This window comes from Akebia trifoliata, chromosome 15 (genome assembly GCF_017979445.1).
Source record: "Akebia trifoliata isolate Shusen 1 chromosome 15, ASM1797944v1, whole genome shotgun sequence".
Taxonomy (NCBI): Eukaryota; Viridiplantae; Streptophyta; class Magnoliopsida; order Ranunculales; family Lardizabalaceae; genus Akebia; species Akebia trifoliata.
In genome coordinates this window covers 25,646,115-25,663,163 of record NC_141389.1, presented here as the reverse complement: position 1 = coordinate 25,663,163, position 17,049 = coordinate 25,646,115, and the positions used below count along the sequence as shown (strand labels likewise).

Here is a 17,049-nt window from a genome sequence, read left to right as displayed (position 1 = left end):
TTATCTATATTTATTTATATGAAATTAAGAATAAATAAAAAATGTTAAAATATATTCCAATCTGATTTTTTCATAACAACTTGGGGTAGATCTGAATCTGATTTTTCATGTTTTTTGGATCTAATCAGTTCATACCGATTTGGACATCGGGTATAATTCGGATCATTGCTAGCCCAAATCTAGAGTAGGGGTGTCAATGTATTGGTTCCTAGGGTACTTAGAACCATAACCGCCTTATTTTTTTCTAGTTCCGATTCTAACATAGATGAACTAGAACCACCGAAAAACATGTGTACCGATCGGTTTCACTTTGAAAGAATATAATGAAAAAAATTATTTCAAAACACTAAATAATCTTTTTTTTCTTTCAAAAAATTAACGTATTATCTATCAAATATTAACTTAATTATAATTTTTTCTATACTAAATACATAAATTAATTTTTTTTTCCAAAAATTAAAAGTTATCTAAGAAATAAATTTTTAGAAGAAATGGCCCATATTAAACTCTAATGCACAATTTATATGAAAATTTGAAGTGTTTTATATAACATGTATTAGTTTTAAAATGAAAGAAAATATTAAATTATCTATAATATTAAAAAAATGATAAAATAAATTATTTCCAAGTACCCATAGGATAAAATCTAACGGTTCCGATTCCTATCGGTTCGGTTCCATTTTAGACCCAACTCTAATCGGTTTCAATAAAAAGGAAATCGAAATCAGATTTTTCAATTTCGATTAATCTAGAGTAAATGGATCGAGCTTGGATGAGATCAAAGTCAATCTAGCACCAATCCAACAATGATCGGATAAGACTCTTAGGCAGTGTTTGTTTGCTATTTTTCAGTGCTTATTGTTGAAAAAAATTAAATTCAACACTTTTTGTCAAAATAGTGCGTTTGTTTACTCTATATTTTCAGCGCTTATTGTTGAAAATAAGTGAAAAAAATTTAGCACTATTTTGATGCTGAAAAAAAGTGCTGAAGCGATGAGCACTTTGCTTTTTTCGACACGGACAAGTATGCCCTTCGTTTTTTGAGCATGGACAAGTATGCCCTTATTCTTAAAAGGATATTACCTCTTATATCCCATGGATAAGTATATAAGCACCCCACAAATTAATAAACCCACATCATGGCTGAATTATTTTGTCTTATATGACTTAAAAGTTTTGGAATGAGTTGATTTTTGGTGAGGATGATCTCCTCATTAGTATATAAGCACCCCACAAATGAATAAACCCACACCATGGCTAAATTATTTTGTCTTATATGAGTTAAAATTTTTGGAATAAGTTCATTTTTGATGAGGATGATCTCTACAATGAGGAGATCATCCTCACCAAAAATTAGCACATCCTGAAACTTCTAACCCTATCAAAACAAGTTCAAGAACCGTAAATCGTCATTTAAATTTTTTTTATTTTTGACGAGTTAGAAGTTTTAAAATGGACTGATTTTTTGTCAGGATGATCTCTAGACCATCCTCATTAAAAATGTGCTCATTCCAAAAACTTTAACCCATATAAAACAAAAAATAAAAAATTGGCTATGGTGTGGGTTGCCCTTATTAATTCATAAAGTGCTTTTATAATTACACATCCTTTATTTCTATCGAAAATTATTCATCCAAAATTATGTTATTTTAATGTTGATTTCAAATTTTGGTGACTTGTATGACATTATTATTTTTAATTTGAAATTTGTGGGCTTTTATAAATAGAAATTATTATTTATAAATTTAAGATTTGAGTATTATTTATTATTTGAAAATGAATTATATTTTAATTTTATAAGAAATAATATATTTTATTATGTTTGATAAGAAATAGGCATTTGAAATATGCAAACAATGTATAATATAATTGTAAGGGTAACAAAGACAATTTACCAGCTTCAGCAATGTATAACATATATGATTCAACATCTAAACAAACAACTTTTTCAGCACTTAAATTCAGCGCTTAATGCTATTCATCACTTATTTTTTTCAGTTTATCAAACAACACCTTATTGTATCAATTTTTAACGGATCCCAATATCAAGACTTATGATCCAAATTTGATCTAATAACAATTAGATCCGATTCAAATTGGATTAAATCCAATTTGATATATAAAACAAAATAACTTCATATATGCAATATGAAAACATAATATTACAAACATGCCTTCTCACATTTAATCGGATTGGGGTCTTATTGGATGAGAATATAGTTGATCCAAACGGATCCCAATTGCAACCAAAATTCTCAATCAGTATTTGAAGTTATTAGATTGGATTTTGGGTCATGTCCGATCCATTGACAACACTAAGTTAGGGGGTGTACAAAAACCGAAACCCAAAAATTGAACTGAAATTATGGATTAAAATCGAACTGAACCCAATTCATACCCAAACCGAATTGGTTGGTTCGGTTTCAGTCTTGAGTATGCAAAGCAGGAACCAAATCGAAATAAGGACCAAACCTGATCCCCTTACCTGATCAAAATTTTAATTTTTTTTTTAATATATATAATTAAAATTCTTAAAATCAAGTTATTATCATAAAATCCTATATTTTAAAAAATAGAAATTTTTTTTAAAATTTGTGTCCCTATGGAAAAAAATACGGAAAAAAGTCGGGAAAATTGGAAAAAGTCGGAAAAACGACGACTTTTGTTATAAATGAAAAAGTAGTGTTTTTTTTTTTAATCATTTTAATCATCAAGGATGCAAGTCGTGTTTTAAGAGTGACTTTTTCAAAAAATCGCCTATTTTTGTTACAATGAGAGTAATCAAGAAAGTAACCATTTTATAATAATAAAATAAATAGTTACCAATCAGAGATAAAAAATAATAAATACTTAAATAGCTAGTATATAAGATGAGGCTAAAACTTATGGTACCATTCTAATTAGGTTTCTTTCTCATATTTGTTTGATTTTTTTCATGTATCACTTCTACTTTTTCATTTTTGTAGAATGTAGAATTTTTTTTTTTTTTTAAATATTTGTTTTTTAATTTTTTAGGAAAATTACTAAAAGAGAATTAATTATTCTAATATTTATAAAAAAAAAAAATCTATTTTTTCAAAAATTACCATAAACGAAATAAATCATTGGACAGTCCAACGTTTTTAATAATTCGTTGGACTATCTATCATTTTAAATGGAGGCTAAATTGTTAAGGTGTTAAAGCAAGCTGTTAAAATATGGGCAATTTAGAGGAAATTTTTGGAACATTGTACTTTAACACATTAAAATGTTGGATAATCCGGTGTTCTAGCGACTTAATTCATTTTTTGGTTATTTTTGTAAAAATGGAATCATTTTTTTTTTTGTAAATGTTAAACTATTTAGTCAACCCTATTTTAGTAATTTTTCTTAAATGTTTATAAAAAGTGCTATTGGCATCCCAACTATTACTTGTTACACCCCAATTGAAATATAAAACAAATAGAGATATTTCCCAAAACATGTACAACTAATGTCAAAATTCCGATTTCAGTACATTGTTCATTTTAATTCCCAAAACATGTTTTTTCACATGTTATATCAGTGAGATTGCTGGTATTTTATTAGCAATTTCGTTTGATTATGACGAATTCACTGGAAAAACATGTTTTGAGAATTAAAATGAACAACGCACCAACGCAAAATGAGGATTCACTCAAATAAAATAGATCAATGATTGAGAATAAGTAAAAGTTGGGTGCCAATAAAAACTCTTTTTCTCCTTTTCTTTTGATAGAATTATATTTTCTGGAGAGTGAATCTCCATTTCGCACGTTAAATATGATGAAATTTCGAGTTTGGTACACTGTTCATTTTAATTCCCAAAACATTTATTCATCATTTTTATAACTTACAAGCTTGTGAGTTTGTTACTTTTAATATCTACAAATTTGTAGATATACCGATGAATTTATTGATTAAAAAAATAACAAATTCTCTTGAAATGCATGTTTTGGAAATTAAAATGAACAGTGCATTAAAATCGGTGTTTGGACATAAGTAGCTCATGTTTTTGGGAAAAATCCCTTTTTTGGACTAAGGGTTTATATGAGCATAATCCTAATTGTAAACAACTATTGATATTGTTCGAATGTGATAATGATTTGTAATGTTGAGGTAATAACTTGGACAAAACTTTTGTATTGTGGGAATGGTGTCTTTTAATCTTTAATGGGGGCTGTGATGAGTAATTTAAGAATTTGGGTTGTAATAAATAAAAGTTGAGGTGCCAATAGAAGATCTCTTTTCATAGAGAAGTGTTCTTCGCACAGACAAGAAAACAGAGCTGAGGGAGGAGAAATTCTTAGATTTCTGTCTTTAATGGCGCAGATTCCCAACTTGGATAATTCCCCAATCAATCTCACATCTCTCAGGTACGTAAAGTCCATCCATTTCTTCCCACTTACATCCATGAATTTGATTCTTTAACAACAAATTTCTTCCTCTGAAACCAGAGATCAATCTCAGAAAGATCTTCTAAACATTCTTAAAAACGTAAGTTTCAATCTAACTTAAACTCAAATTTTCCCAAATAGCTCTCATCTCTTGATCTGATTTCGCCCTATTTTCAATTTTTTGTTCTCCTTTTCAGATTCGTGGAAAAAAATGTCTAGTTCTCGATCAGAAACTCAGTGGCCCACTCGGATTGATCCTCCAAACATCATTACTCAAGGTATGTGTTTCGAATCCCTCCTGTTTTTTTTTTTTAAATTAGGTTTGTTTTTTTTCTGAAAAATTGATTTTTTTTTGCTTGTTGAATAGGAATATGGTGTGGAATTACGACACTTATCTACAGAACCAATTCAAACCGACTGCACCAAAGTAGTGTACCTTGTTCGCTCACAGCTTGATTTGATGAAAATTATTTCTTCACATATTCAGCAAGATCTATCCAAAGGAATTCAGAGGGAGTACTCTGTTTATTTTGTTCCTCGTCGCACAGTTGTTTGCGAGAAGGTGAGCTTCATTGACGTTTTGATATGTTGGAAGTGGAACCAATTTCTTGAAGAAATGCTTTTTTGATCAATTAGTTACTTTTAAATGGTTGTACATGTTAACTGAATCCAAATTCTTAAATTGGAACAAGGTTTAAAATGTCTTATCTATTGAATGTTTTTGTTAATGAAAAGACCAATATGGTATCGGCTGATACATTCGATACAAATAGAAACATTCCGTTAAATTACCGAAATATTCAATGTTTCAGGGTCAATGTTTTCAATCTGTATACCGATACATATAAGCCAATAAATTCCGATATTTTAAACCACGAATTTGATGAATTTTTAATAACTGGGAAAAAAATATATTATTGCAATGTTGAATGGTTATGATAATTTTCTTAGATACGATTCTAACGCAATCCTATTGTTCTTTTAACTCTATAGTTTCACTTTCAATCTTTTCCCCACAATTACTGATTTGAGTTTAGAACCCGCCTTTGCACACTAATTACCGATCACTAATCCGCTTGCCTATTATAAACCAAAAAAAAAAAATACTAGGGGCTAAGGCGTCCTGTTCAAGCTACAGCCCATTTGATAATGGAATCATCAAATTGGAAACCACTGAATTCCATCATTATGAACGTCCAAATAAAAGGGCTTTTGTCTTTAAGATGATTGCTTATAATTTCTCTTATTATCAAACATTCATATGTTTCTTTCCTTCCAAGTAGACAAGTAAACTCAAAAGAGGATACAAGTTCATACAATGTTATGCCATCCTTCCAAAGAATTTGTAGGCCGGGAAATGAGTCTCCCAACAAATCCCAAAGTGAAAAACCATGCCCATAAATGCCTAATATGAGTGTACGTGAATAAGTAAGTGCTCCACTGTCTCTTTAGTAGCGTTGCACATGATACATATGTTTGGGGTTGAGTGCCACTAGGAAAAAAAAATCAATTAATTGACAATGAAAAACAAATTTACATGTTAATGAGTTAATGGATTAACTCTCTAGAGAGTGGTTAGCTTTTAACACAAAGCGCTTCATTGTTTTGCAGATCTTTGAGGAGGAAAAGGTTCATCACTTGCTTACTATTGGGGAGTACCCTTTATTCTTAATTCCATTGGACGAGGATGTGATATCATTTGAACGTGACCAAGCTTATAGAGTAGGCAAAATATTGTGCTTCTTGGCCCACCATGAATATTTTTTCTTTGAACTTCTACTGTCCAACCTTGTTTCCATTATACTTGATAGGAATGTCAGGTTGATGGTGACACAAGCTCTCTTTGGCACGTTGCAAAAGCCATTCATAAACTTGAGGTTTTTACTCTGTCATTCGTGTCATTATATTGAGTTACCAAACGTGGGTTGGTGGTTTAGTCCACCTACTTGAAGTTATTTGACTCATAAATGTTTTTTTCTTATATTTATTTGTTTATGTATTTATTTTAGTTTTCGTTTGGAGTTATACCAAATGTGAGGGCCAAAGGCAAAGCAGCGGCACGGGTTACTGAGATTTTAAACCGGATGCAAGGGGAAGAGCCAGTTAACTCGGTAGATGTAATAATGCATTATCTTTAACACTGTCTTCCATAGAATGTGTCTTGGCAGATTACATGCTTTAATTTATTGGCATGAATTTTACACTCATTAATTACTGCTTTATGTTGCTTCAGATGGGCACCCCGGAGATAAATACCCTCATCTTGCTAGATAGAGAGGTAACTATTTTCTAGCTATAGCCGATGGAACTGAATTGATCATTTTGGATTAAAGATTCTGGACTTACACTTCATAATTCTACTAAGGATTGCTGGTTTATCTTTGAATGTGCATCTGAGATGGTGGGCCCAAAGGGGTCCATTTACTTCATCACTGTAGCATCACCCATGTGGAAAATTTTCACCTTATAGGTACCTGCCATGTGGCGAAGAAAAAATGGAAAGAAAGAAAGGAAGCGTCTTTTCAACAAAACAAAAAAAAAATCCTACTATATTTGAAAACATTTTTAAAACTCAATGAATACCAGTAGTAGGGGGAAAGTACAAATAAAAAGTAGGTTTTAGACAATGAAGTGGACCAGAGCGCTATCCAATTGTCCAGTCCGGAGGATTGGCTGTCAGATGGGCAGTTTTGATTGGCATGATTGTCATCCAAGTGTAAAGAAAATCCTATAACTACAGAGAAGAGTTTTGAAGTGTAACTTCATAAATACTTTTTCTTAGTGGAATGCATCAAGAATCTTAACTTGTATCTAATTACCATTTCTGAAAAGCTAAATTGGATTCAGGAGAGTCCTTGTCCTTTGATGCTCTAAAGAAGTGGACTTAAACAAAGGTATTTACACTTTAATTTCTATTGGGAAAATCAAGGCAATTGTGGGTAGAAAATTGTCTGAAAGCCATGTGCTTCATTATTGTCAAACAACTAAAACTCGGAGTTAATGGTTCAGAGTAGGCCCAGCTTAAAAAACAGAAATTGTAAATAGTTTGGAGTACATCTAAGGGCATCTTACATCGAGGAGAAACTCTTGTGAATGAATCTACGTACCAGAATGTATACAATTCTTCTTATTTTGAAGAGAGAGCTCCTGTTTCCTGAAAACCATGTCTAATGATCTATGCATTTATATTTTATAATGTAAACATGTCTTTACTTACTGTTGATCATCATAGGTATTGTTCTCATAGAAGATTTTTGTGACTTTCTAATCATTGAGTGCAGGTGGACATGGTTACACCTATGTGTTCTCAATTAACATATGAAGGACTACTGGATGAGGTATGATTGTCAAATAGAGGACTGTCATTTTGTTTGCATCACAATAGGTTCTAACAGTAAGACTAAAAATGAGATTCAACTCTGTTGCGCATTTTGTAAGTGTAAAAAATGTTTGAGTCCTAGCTGTTTCATCCATGTTCTTGTACTAGTTTGATTAGCACGATAAAGTTGGGGAAAGGGGAAATGTACCTCTTATAGTTTACATTGTCTGTTAATGGAAGTTTCCTTGACAAAGTGTAATTTAATTTCCCTATGTTCTCAACAAGATTAACTCACTGATTATCTCTTATTCAGTGGACAAGGGAAACTTAATTATATAGGTCGTGCTTTTGACATGGACTCATGGGTTTCTCTGATGGTTCTGGTGCAGTTTTTGCGTATTAGTAATGGTTCTGTGGAGCTCGATCCATCTATCATGGGTCTCCCAAAAGAGGGAAAAAAACACAGGCTTCCACTTAATTCTAGGTAAACTAATATCTTTGTTTAAGGCTTTATAGTTTCACATATAATTTAAAGGGTTTGAATGGTTTTCAAATTCTCCAAGTTTTTCTCTAGATTTTTGCTATGTGTACTTTTATGCCCCTGAGATCTGAAGGCAAGTTAGATTTAGAGGAATGAATTATTTGGAGAAAAACTTCTAGTTTCAAAACCATTTGAAAGGTTGCTTGGCTTTATATATTAGTATGGATAACTGTTATCAAGTTTATTCTGTAACTGCGATGTCAGATCTTTGTTTTTTCTCTATCACTTTTGAGAATGAATGTGATGGAAGAACCGTGGCATTTTAGCATGGCACTTAGTTGGAAAACTTTATCTATATATATATATGGGGAATGCTAACGTCCAAGACCTTATGGGGACGTTAGCATTCTCCAACACTTTATTTTTCCAATAGTACCCCTATTCATTTTGTCTTTTAGTGAACACAAATAGGGGTATGGTGGTCTTTTACACAATAAATGCTTATTTGTATTGATAACCAAATCATTTAATGCAACAAGACATTTAATTCTAAAGATTAAATGCCCTTTGCATTTATTATGAGAGAGACAAGTATTAATTAAATAAAGAAGCATTTATTATGTAAAAAGACTAATATATCATTGTCTTTTTCACTAAATGACAAAATGGGAAGGGGTATTATTGAAAAAAAAAGTGTTGGAGAATGCTAACATCCCCATGAAGTCTTGGATGCTAGCATTCCCCATACATATATGGGAATCATTTTCTTATTTAGTTGAAGTATGTATTTACTTTGCAATGCCTTTCTTGCTAACCTTATTTCAGCGATAAGCTATTCAAGGAGATTAGGGATCTCAACTTCGAAGTTGTTGTTCAGGTTGATCTATTTTTACCAGTTCACTTATTCTCTAATGTTCATTATTCCTTCTAAACTAAATGAATGATTCTGTTTATTCATATTTGATTGGAATAGATTTCATTCTCTCCCATGGAATATAATATTTTTAACTGTTATCTTCCGTATGATTGCAGGTTCTGCGTCAAAAAGCAACATCCATGAAGCAGGATTATACTGAAATTTCAAATGCTGTAAGTCAGTAGGACAGCACTTGAAACCCCATTTTTGCTAGCATTATCTTTCAAACAGGTTTTGTTAATGTTAAGGTGCATTAAATACACCTTGAAAATAAGCATTTGGGGGTATTTTTGGTAAAAAAAATTGAGGGCAGTTTTGGTACACAAATCAATACCCAAGGTGTATTTAATGCACCTTTAACGTGTGCCCTCAGGGCACATGTAAACAAAACCCCTTTCAAACTTCTGTGAGATGCTATACATGTGGAGCTACAATTACCAGTTAATGGAGCTGCTATCACCATGAGCTTTTCCTCTGATGAAACTCAAGTTCCTTCAGTTTTGCTGTACCCAATTGATTTAACATGTATCGTTTCTAACCATAAATTGGAGCTTTGTTGCATTCAAATTTATTACGTGCTGCTTGTAATGTCAAAGGAGAGCCATTTGTAAAATTTCAAATGTTCTCATATTAAATTGTAAATGTAAGCATTTTGCTTTGTATTCTTCTGACCTGCAGTATTTTGGGTGCTTTGAATTTGGGATAGAATAGTTATGGGAAGAACTTTAATAGAGTTCTATTTCATGAATACAGACGCAAACAGTCTCTGAATTAAAAGACTTTGTCAAAAGACTTAATTCACTACCAGAAATAACTGTAAGTGTGTGCTTTGATATTTTCTGTGCTTTCTCTTCCTCTTCTTCAGTTTTTTGGTCAGTGCTTTTCTTTCAAGTAGTGCCCTCATGAGTCTTAGGTTCTATGGTTCTGCTAATTGTTGTTTCAGAGGCACATAAATCTTGCTCAGCATTTGTCTACATTTACATCAAAGCCATCATTCCTTGGACGACTTGACATAGAGCAGACAATTGTGGATGGTCAGAGTTACGACATGTGAGCTGAATCTATACTTTTAACTTTCAGTTTTGAGAACTTTTTAGCTTGTAATATGGATTTCATGTTTCTCACATCAGAATATCTTAACCTTCTTTTAAATGTATTGAGAGGATGGGGATTTTTATATAACTTTATTGGTAAATTTTAAAATCTGCAATTAAACATATTGCAGCAGATAGGAAGTTTGATCCTGCAAATCCATTCGACTGTCTGAAGGAATGATACATATATCATGACCATGATCTCTAATTAGGTCAACTTTAGAAAAATGAGACCTCCACCGTGGTGGGGATGGGGGGAGCTAAATGATGGGGTCCTCATATTGGCATCTATGGCATTTAATCTATTTAAAAAAAGAAAATTTCAACATTTTTGGTTTGAGTCACCCATTGTTGCATATCCCTTATTTTGTAAATGTCTGAAGCTAATTCTCAATCACTAATTAACTTCTTCTAATTCATATTTCTAGTGAAATATATTTTTTAACTTTGTGAAATAAGATGGTTCATGGATGCAGATGCTTTGAGTACATTGAAGAAATGATCCATAAGCAGGACCCTATTGTCAATGTCCTACGTCTTCTTGTGTTATTTTCTATTACAAATTCAGGGTTGTCTAAGAAACACTTTGACTATTTTAGGTAAGATTTTCTCAAAATTTATAGATCCTATTTTCTTCATTTGGTATTGTTGGCTAATGATTTTCATAGAATCTCCATTTCAGGAGAGAGCTACTTCACAGCTATGGGTTTGAGCACATGGCTACTCTGAATAATTTAGAAAAGGCTGGATTGTTTAAGAAACAGGTGCACCAACATTACTTTCAATGTAGTTTAGTATGGTTGTCCATTTGGCTTTCATCTGTACATGTTTCTCTTGTTTTACTTGTGTAGTGTAAGTGTGTAACAGTCTTATGGTTATTTCTTTATGATACATACAATCAACTGTAACTCTTGCAGGAGTCGAAAGGCAACTGGCAGACAGTCAAACGTGCACTGCAACTTGTAGTTGAAGATACTGACACTGCCAAGTATGCATTCATTCATTAATCTTCTTCTTTGTTTTAATCATTGTAGCGTGCTACTTTCATTATGGGGAGGAAATATAAGGTATTGGTTGGATAGACCATAAGGACAAATTACCAATGGCATAGTTATACTGTGGTGCATGCATGTGTTACTGCATGAGATTGTGTTTTAAAATTGCTTAGCTCTTTGAAGGGCCCTTTAACCATTTTCTACTTATCTTTAAATTTCTTCAATATAAACCCCATTGTGACATAAATAACATCAACAAAGTCTTATCCCAAAGATTTGGGTTCGGCTAAATGAATCTTGTTCTCCTTTCCACTTTGTCCAAAGCCAAGTCTTTTGTTGTTGAGAGTGAGTTTGTATTTGCTTTCACCATCTCCGTCCACCTATTTTTGTTGGGTCTCTCTCTCTCTCTCTGGACCTTCAACTTGGACATTTCTTCTAATTGGGGCTTTAATAGGCCTTGCCTGAGTATATGCTCAAACCATCTCGGCCTACGTCCTCTTAGTTTCATTGGAGCTACACCTACATTTTTCCGATGCATCTGTTTCTGATTTTATTTTTTCTAGTCTCTCTGTCTCTCTCTTTGGATCTTCAAGTTGGACACTTCTTCTAATTGGGGCTTTAATAGGCCTTGCTTGAATATATGCTCAAACCATCTCGACCAACTTCCTCTTAGTTCTATCGGAGCTACTCCTACATTTTTCCAATGCGTCTGTTTCTAATTTTATTTTTTCCAGTCTTTCTACTCATCCATCTCAACGTCCTCATCTCTGCAATGCTCAATTTATTAACATGATACTTCTTGACTAGCGGACATTCAGCTCCATAAAGAATAGCTGGTCTAATTACCTTTTTATAAAAAAAATTTCCTTTTTGTTTGATTGCATCTATCTCATCATACTCTACAAGCCGCACCTCCACTTTATCCATCTAACTCTGATTCCATGACAACAACTTCCTCAACATCTCTATCCTTATGTATAATATACCCAAATAATGAAATTGGTCATTTTGAGGTATTTCTAGACCATTGATTTTAACTAAGGCATTCCTCTTCCAGGATGTTAATGCTAAATTTACTCACACCTCTCTCCATAATTCTAACTTTATGTTGATTCCCTCTCTAATCTCATTAACTAATGGTTCAAAGTTTTTCTGTTAATACTAGATCATCGTTATGGAAACGGTAGTACATATACATAAAACCATGATTCGAAGTTTCATTCCATTTGGGATTTTTTTTAGTAGAATATTCTAGTTTCTACCGAGACCAAAACTATACCTTGACCAATGTTTTGGGAATGTTTGGTTTGTCTTGGAATGTTTTGGTCCAGACTGTTTCGGTTTTTCTCTTTTGACCGGAACATTGCATCAAAATGAGATATTATACCTTGCATAAAACTGATCTAGGCAAACTGTACCATATTTCATCAACTTTGTTAAATTCAACATAGGAGATCTATGCAACACAATGACTAGAGCAGAGATCTATGCAAGACACTGACTAGAGCGGATGACCAGACCATCTTATCTATAGAATTCTCTTGATGCCAAAAAGATGACAAATGATTTGAACATCTATAGCAGATACGGTTAAGATCATCAAATTTGGTCATTCCTTTTCTCCTAATATAACCAATGAATGTTAGATGTAACTCCCTACATATACACATGTACAATAATGCCGCTCGTAACCTGTTTTTAAAATGTTTGTCAGGACTCAAGACAGTACTCAAACAAAATGAATCATACAAATCTCTTTGATGACATTGTTACTTGTTTTGAAATATTTGAAGCCACATTTGGACCAATGTAATTCAGAGCCACTGTCCTTATAATGTTTCCAGGTTTAAATTTTATATCTGGGCCATAAAATTCAATTCTTAACTTCCTGAAATTATGCTGTATATTTATTTTTGTTCATTTGTTGGTGGACCTATCAATTTATTACTAACTTTTGAATTGATTGTACCTAATACAGCCCTAACGATATTGCATATGTCTTCTCGGGATATGCACCTCTCAGCATTCGCCTTGTTCAACATGCAATTAGATCTGGATGGTAAGAATATTTTTTTAGAGTCCGACTAGCCTTACTAAGTCAGGAAAGTGTTAGTCTATTTTTTACCATGTTAACCTCCATATTCATTGTTGTATTTAGCAAAGCTGCATACCTATTTTATTTAGCTCTTGTTCTTCTTTTCCAACCACAATCTTGTATGTCTAATAGGTACAGAGAAATTTATCCCATTATAATCTTCTCATAGAGATCTTTATTATATGCTATCTTCTTATGTTGAGAATACACAATCATCTACTAGAGCTGAGGCCCTAGATTTTTATTTTCTAGAGTGAATTTTGTTAAAATTGTTATAGTATTATATTCTTTGTGACAAATATGTGATTTTATGTTTCTAGAACAAGTTATGCATTACTGATATTATAGGGGCTGGTGTAGTTCAGCTATGAAAATGCACGTGCCTCTCACCAGCTTGTTTATTTACTAGCATTTTCTTGCAAAAATCTGTTAAATTTGTGAGAAGCATATTAGTATTTGTATATGCAAACTTGACTTGAATAAAAGTGAGAGAAAATAGATAAACATAGAAAGGTTTTATTTAACCTTTAGATAATTAGAAGAGTATTAGATATTGTACTTCTCAAGTTCAACAAGTTTAGAGAATTTATTGGCATATTGTTGATTTTCATAAATTAGAAAATCATTTTGTTTATTTATGGGGAACAAAGACCTTTATATTTGATTTGATTTCCTTTTAATGTAATAAAATTGACTCCTTTAGGCGTCCTATTGAAGAGATCTTGAAGCTGTTGCCTGGACCGCATTTGGAATCAAAGAGAGTGAGTACCTATTTTTCATTTCACATTTGCCATTCTGTGAATCCTAGTTCTGATGGACTGTCATTTTTTTTTTTGTTACTTATAACCTTTTAAAAAAATATTATATTCTTACATAGGGTGGATATTCAAGCAGTCCATCATATGATGCTCTTCCCGGCACTCCAGCCAATCTTGATAGGTATGCCTGAATAACTATTCCTAAGCATGTAGTCTTAAATTATTACTACTTCAGGCCTTATATTGTTAAACGAATTGTTCACTTTCATGTTGTTCATAATTTTGAATTTTTCATGAATGATGGTCAATGGCGTAAGTAATATTGCACGCATAATTGAGCCAAGTGCTCTGTTTCTAATCCCATTGGATCAATTAAACTGTCAAATCATCAGATTGGGAAATCTCTTGATCAGATGAACAACAGTTTACAGATGTGTTTAATTCATATTACAGCAATTTTTGATGATTCCATTGCTCACCTGTCATGCCCCGAAATCCGACACTGCGTCGACTCGGCAACATGACGGGGGTTGATTGACCCCGCCCTAAATCTCTAGACTTGAGCATAAACCTCAAGATATGCAGGCGAGAGATCCACCAACGCCCAAAACCTATCAGTCTGGATACCACGCCTTGGGATTCCCTTGATTCTCTAGGTATGAATCGAGAGGCCATGTGACTCGAAGTAGTCTTTCTACCCAAAGAATTCTATTTACTTAACATAGAGTAATATAGAAAAAATGTCTTTGAGTCGCATTGACTCTCGATTCCTACCACGTGAGTTGGGAATCATGAAGTACCAGGGTGTGGTATCTGGAGTCTAGGTCGATAGGTTGAGTGATGCTCCACATGTCTCAAGGTTTATGCTCAAGTCTCAAGATTTGGGGTGGGGTTGAGCACCCCCCCGTCATGTTGCTGAGTCGACTTAGGGTCAAATTTCGGGCGTGACATCACCCCTTGCTTTCATTGTTTATCTTTTATTCTAGTTCTTTGTTTCCCCATCAATTTACTTAATTATGAAACTTGGCCCTCAATGAAGACTCGATTGAGTGTAGGAATCAACTTAAATCATTAGCTTCCATGTGATTTAGAGTTTTCAGTTCTTTTAGCTGTTGTTTCCTTGTCCAGTCTTGGAGTTTAATGATATTTCTTATTAATATTTCACAGGGTAGCAGCAGATGGGCGCCGCTCTCTTGTACTTGTTGTCTTTATTGGAGGAGTAACATTTGCGGAGATTTCTGCCCTTCGTTTTCTCAGTGCCCAGGTATACTCTCTACGTTCCATTTTTGGAGAAACACCTGCAGTGTCAGCCGAGATAAACTATTATTTGTGACAGTAGAGTAAGCTCTTGGACCCAATGTTTACATCGACATGCACCATTAAAAAATTTCCTACAGAGAAGTTCAAGTCGTATGGTAGCTGGCCAAGATGTTGAAATTAAAAAAAAAAAAAACTCTTTGAACTGTTGAAGATATGGTCTAAAATGTTCGCAATCTACGAGGACCTTATGCCTTCTTCCATGTGTGAGAAAGTGGACCGAAAGAATTATCAATACAGAATGCCAAGAGACTTTCACTACAATATTCTTAAATCCCAGCATGGTTTTAAATCTTATCCGAAACCAAGATGACTCGTCCGATACGTCTCAGTATTGTCCACCAACGAGATGTACAGACAAGTCAAACGTATCGGATGAGATTTAAAATCATAGTTCATTTTTCTCATTGTTGAACGAGACAACTCAAAGTATCGGAAAACTCGTCCGAGACGACTCGATCTTGTTCATGGTCAAGATGAGACGAAATGTCAAAATGAGTTTTAAAACCATGTTGCCCAGAGAGCTATCTATAAATACACAAATGGGGAATTCTCTCTTTCCCCATTATTGTTGACAATAACTCTAGAACAGTGCCGCATGATATGGTTTTATTCTTAAATCTTCAAATCTCACTATTTCCCTTTGTGGGTCTCTAGCTCGACTCCTCAAATGCTACCCTTATAAGGAATGCTTATATTGCTACATAGTATTGCTAAATTAGCCTGAAATCTTTTGCTTGCAAGACTACTAAACCTGTAATACATTCTTACTTTCTTTTGCAGGAAGGAATGGCATATGACTTGATTGTTGGGACGACGAAAATGGTGAGCGGTCACACATTGATTGAAACGTTCATGGACAACAGCCTTGGTTAAGGGTGTGAAGACAAACATGTCAAGCTTATTCCCATTACGTGCTCCAAACTTGCCAGTGATTTTGATTGGCAATGCTTTTAGGCTCAAAGCAATCGGTGTTTGAGGGCAAATCAAGGTGGTGGTTTGTTGTGATTGTAGATACAAGTCAAATGTCCTTGATTTTGAATATATCTTGCTTAGCTATACTTGTTTATTTCCTCTACTACTTTTTTTTTTTTTTTTTTTTTTTCATTTTTTTAATGTTCCAAGAATTGGTTTTCTTAGCAAAGGGAGTATACTGATCCCTTAAATTGTTGAGGGCACATTATGAAAAATCTTAGAGAAGCCTTGAGTTTTTTTATTATTTATTATTTATTTTAAATAATAATAATAATATCACAATAATAAATAAATATCAATATCAATTACATCTTCTAAAATTTGTGTATCCTATTTTGATCAAATATTATAAAATTGTTTTCAAAATGAAATTAGCATTATTTGGATTATAAAATTCAAAAAGGTGATTTAGATATAAACCTCTTAAGTTTTTGATGAATATTTGACATACGCTGTTAGTTTTAAAATTGATGACATACTCTTGCCAGCAGTCTTCTATAATAGATTAACATGAAATGACTTAAATGCCCTCATTTTCCATCTCTTTTAGAAGAACCCTTGTTGTTTTTCCTTAAAATTTGTCGGTCTTCAATCTCTAGAGAAATTTGTTTATGAATATACCATTTCTAAATTCCCCGGAATTTTTTCAATTTTTTTGTGATAATGTTACAAATATATCAAATGATTGCGGTTACAGGCATCCGT

At 33.0% G+C, this 17,049-nt stretch overlaps 1 protein-coding gene across 2 annotated transcripts; it reads left to right on the top strand.

Moving 5' to 3' along the window:
• The first annotated feature begins 4,226 nt into the window (after positions 1-4,226).
• On the top strand, positions 4,227-16,447 carry ATVPS33 (Sec1/munc18-like (SM) proteins superfamily). Of its 2 annotated transcripts, none has more exons than XM_086425449.1 (22): positions 4,227-4,373; positions 4,455-4,494; positions 4,592-4,672; positions 4,762-4,956; positions 6,006-6,116; positions 6,206-6,271; positions 6,404-6,505; positions 6,628-6,672; positions 7,676-7,732; positions 8,103-8,197; positions 9,020-9,071; positions 9,227-9,283; positions 9,864-9,926; positions 10,054-10,160; positions 10,681-10,803; positions 10,887-10,968; positions 11,122-11,192; positions 13,178-13,258; positions 13,998-14,055; positions 14,172-14,233; positions 15,220-15,316; positions 16,153-16,447. In XM_086425449.1, exons 1-22 carry the CDS (start codon positions 4,321-4,323, stop codon positions 16,243-16,245), a joined length of 1,791 nt encoding a protein of 596 aa, XP_086281575.1. In that variant the 5' UTR covers positions 4,227-4,320; the 3' UTR covers positions 16,246-16,447. The 2 variants fall into 2 exon arrangements, with proteins under 2 accessions (XP_086281575.1, XP_086281574.1); XM_086425448.1 differs by having other exon boundaries at positions 4,228-4,373; positions 6,404-6,511.
• The last annotated feature ends 602 nt before the right edge of the window (positions 16,448-17,049 follow it).

Coding starts and splice junctions, on each gene's coding strand:
- ATVPS33 (XM_086425448.1), top strand. CDS start 4,321: ATGGCGCAGATTCCCAACTTGGATAATTCCCCAATCAATCTCACATCT. Junction 9,284..9,863: donor ATACTGAAATTTCAAATGCT/GTAAGTCAGTAG, acceptor TCATGAATACAG/ACGCAAACAGTCTCTGAATT. Junction 10,969..11,121: donor CTGGATTGTTTAAGAAACAG/GTGCACCAACAT, acceptor TAACTCTTGCAG/GAGTCGAAAGGCAACTGGCA.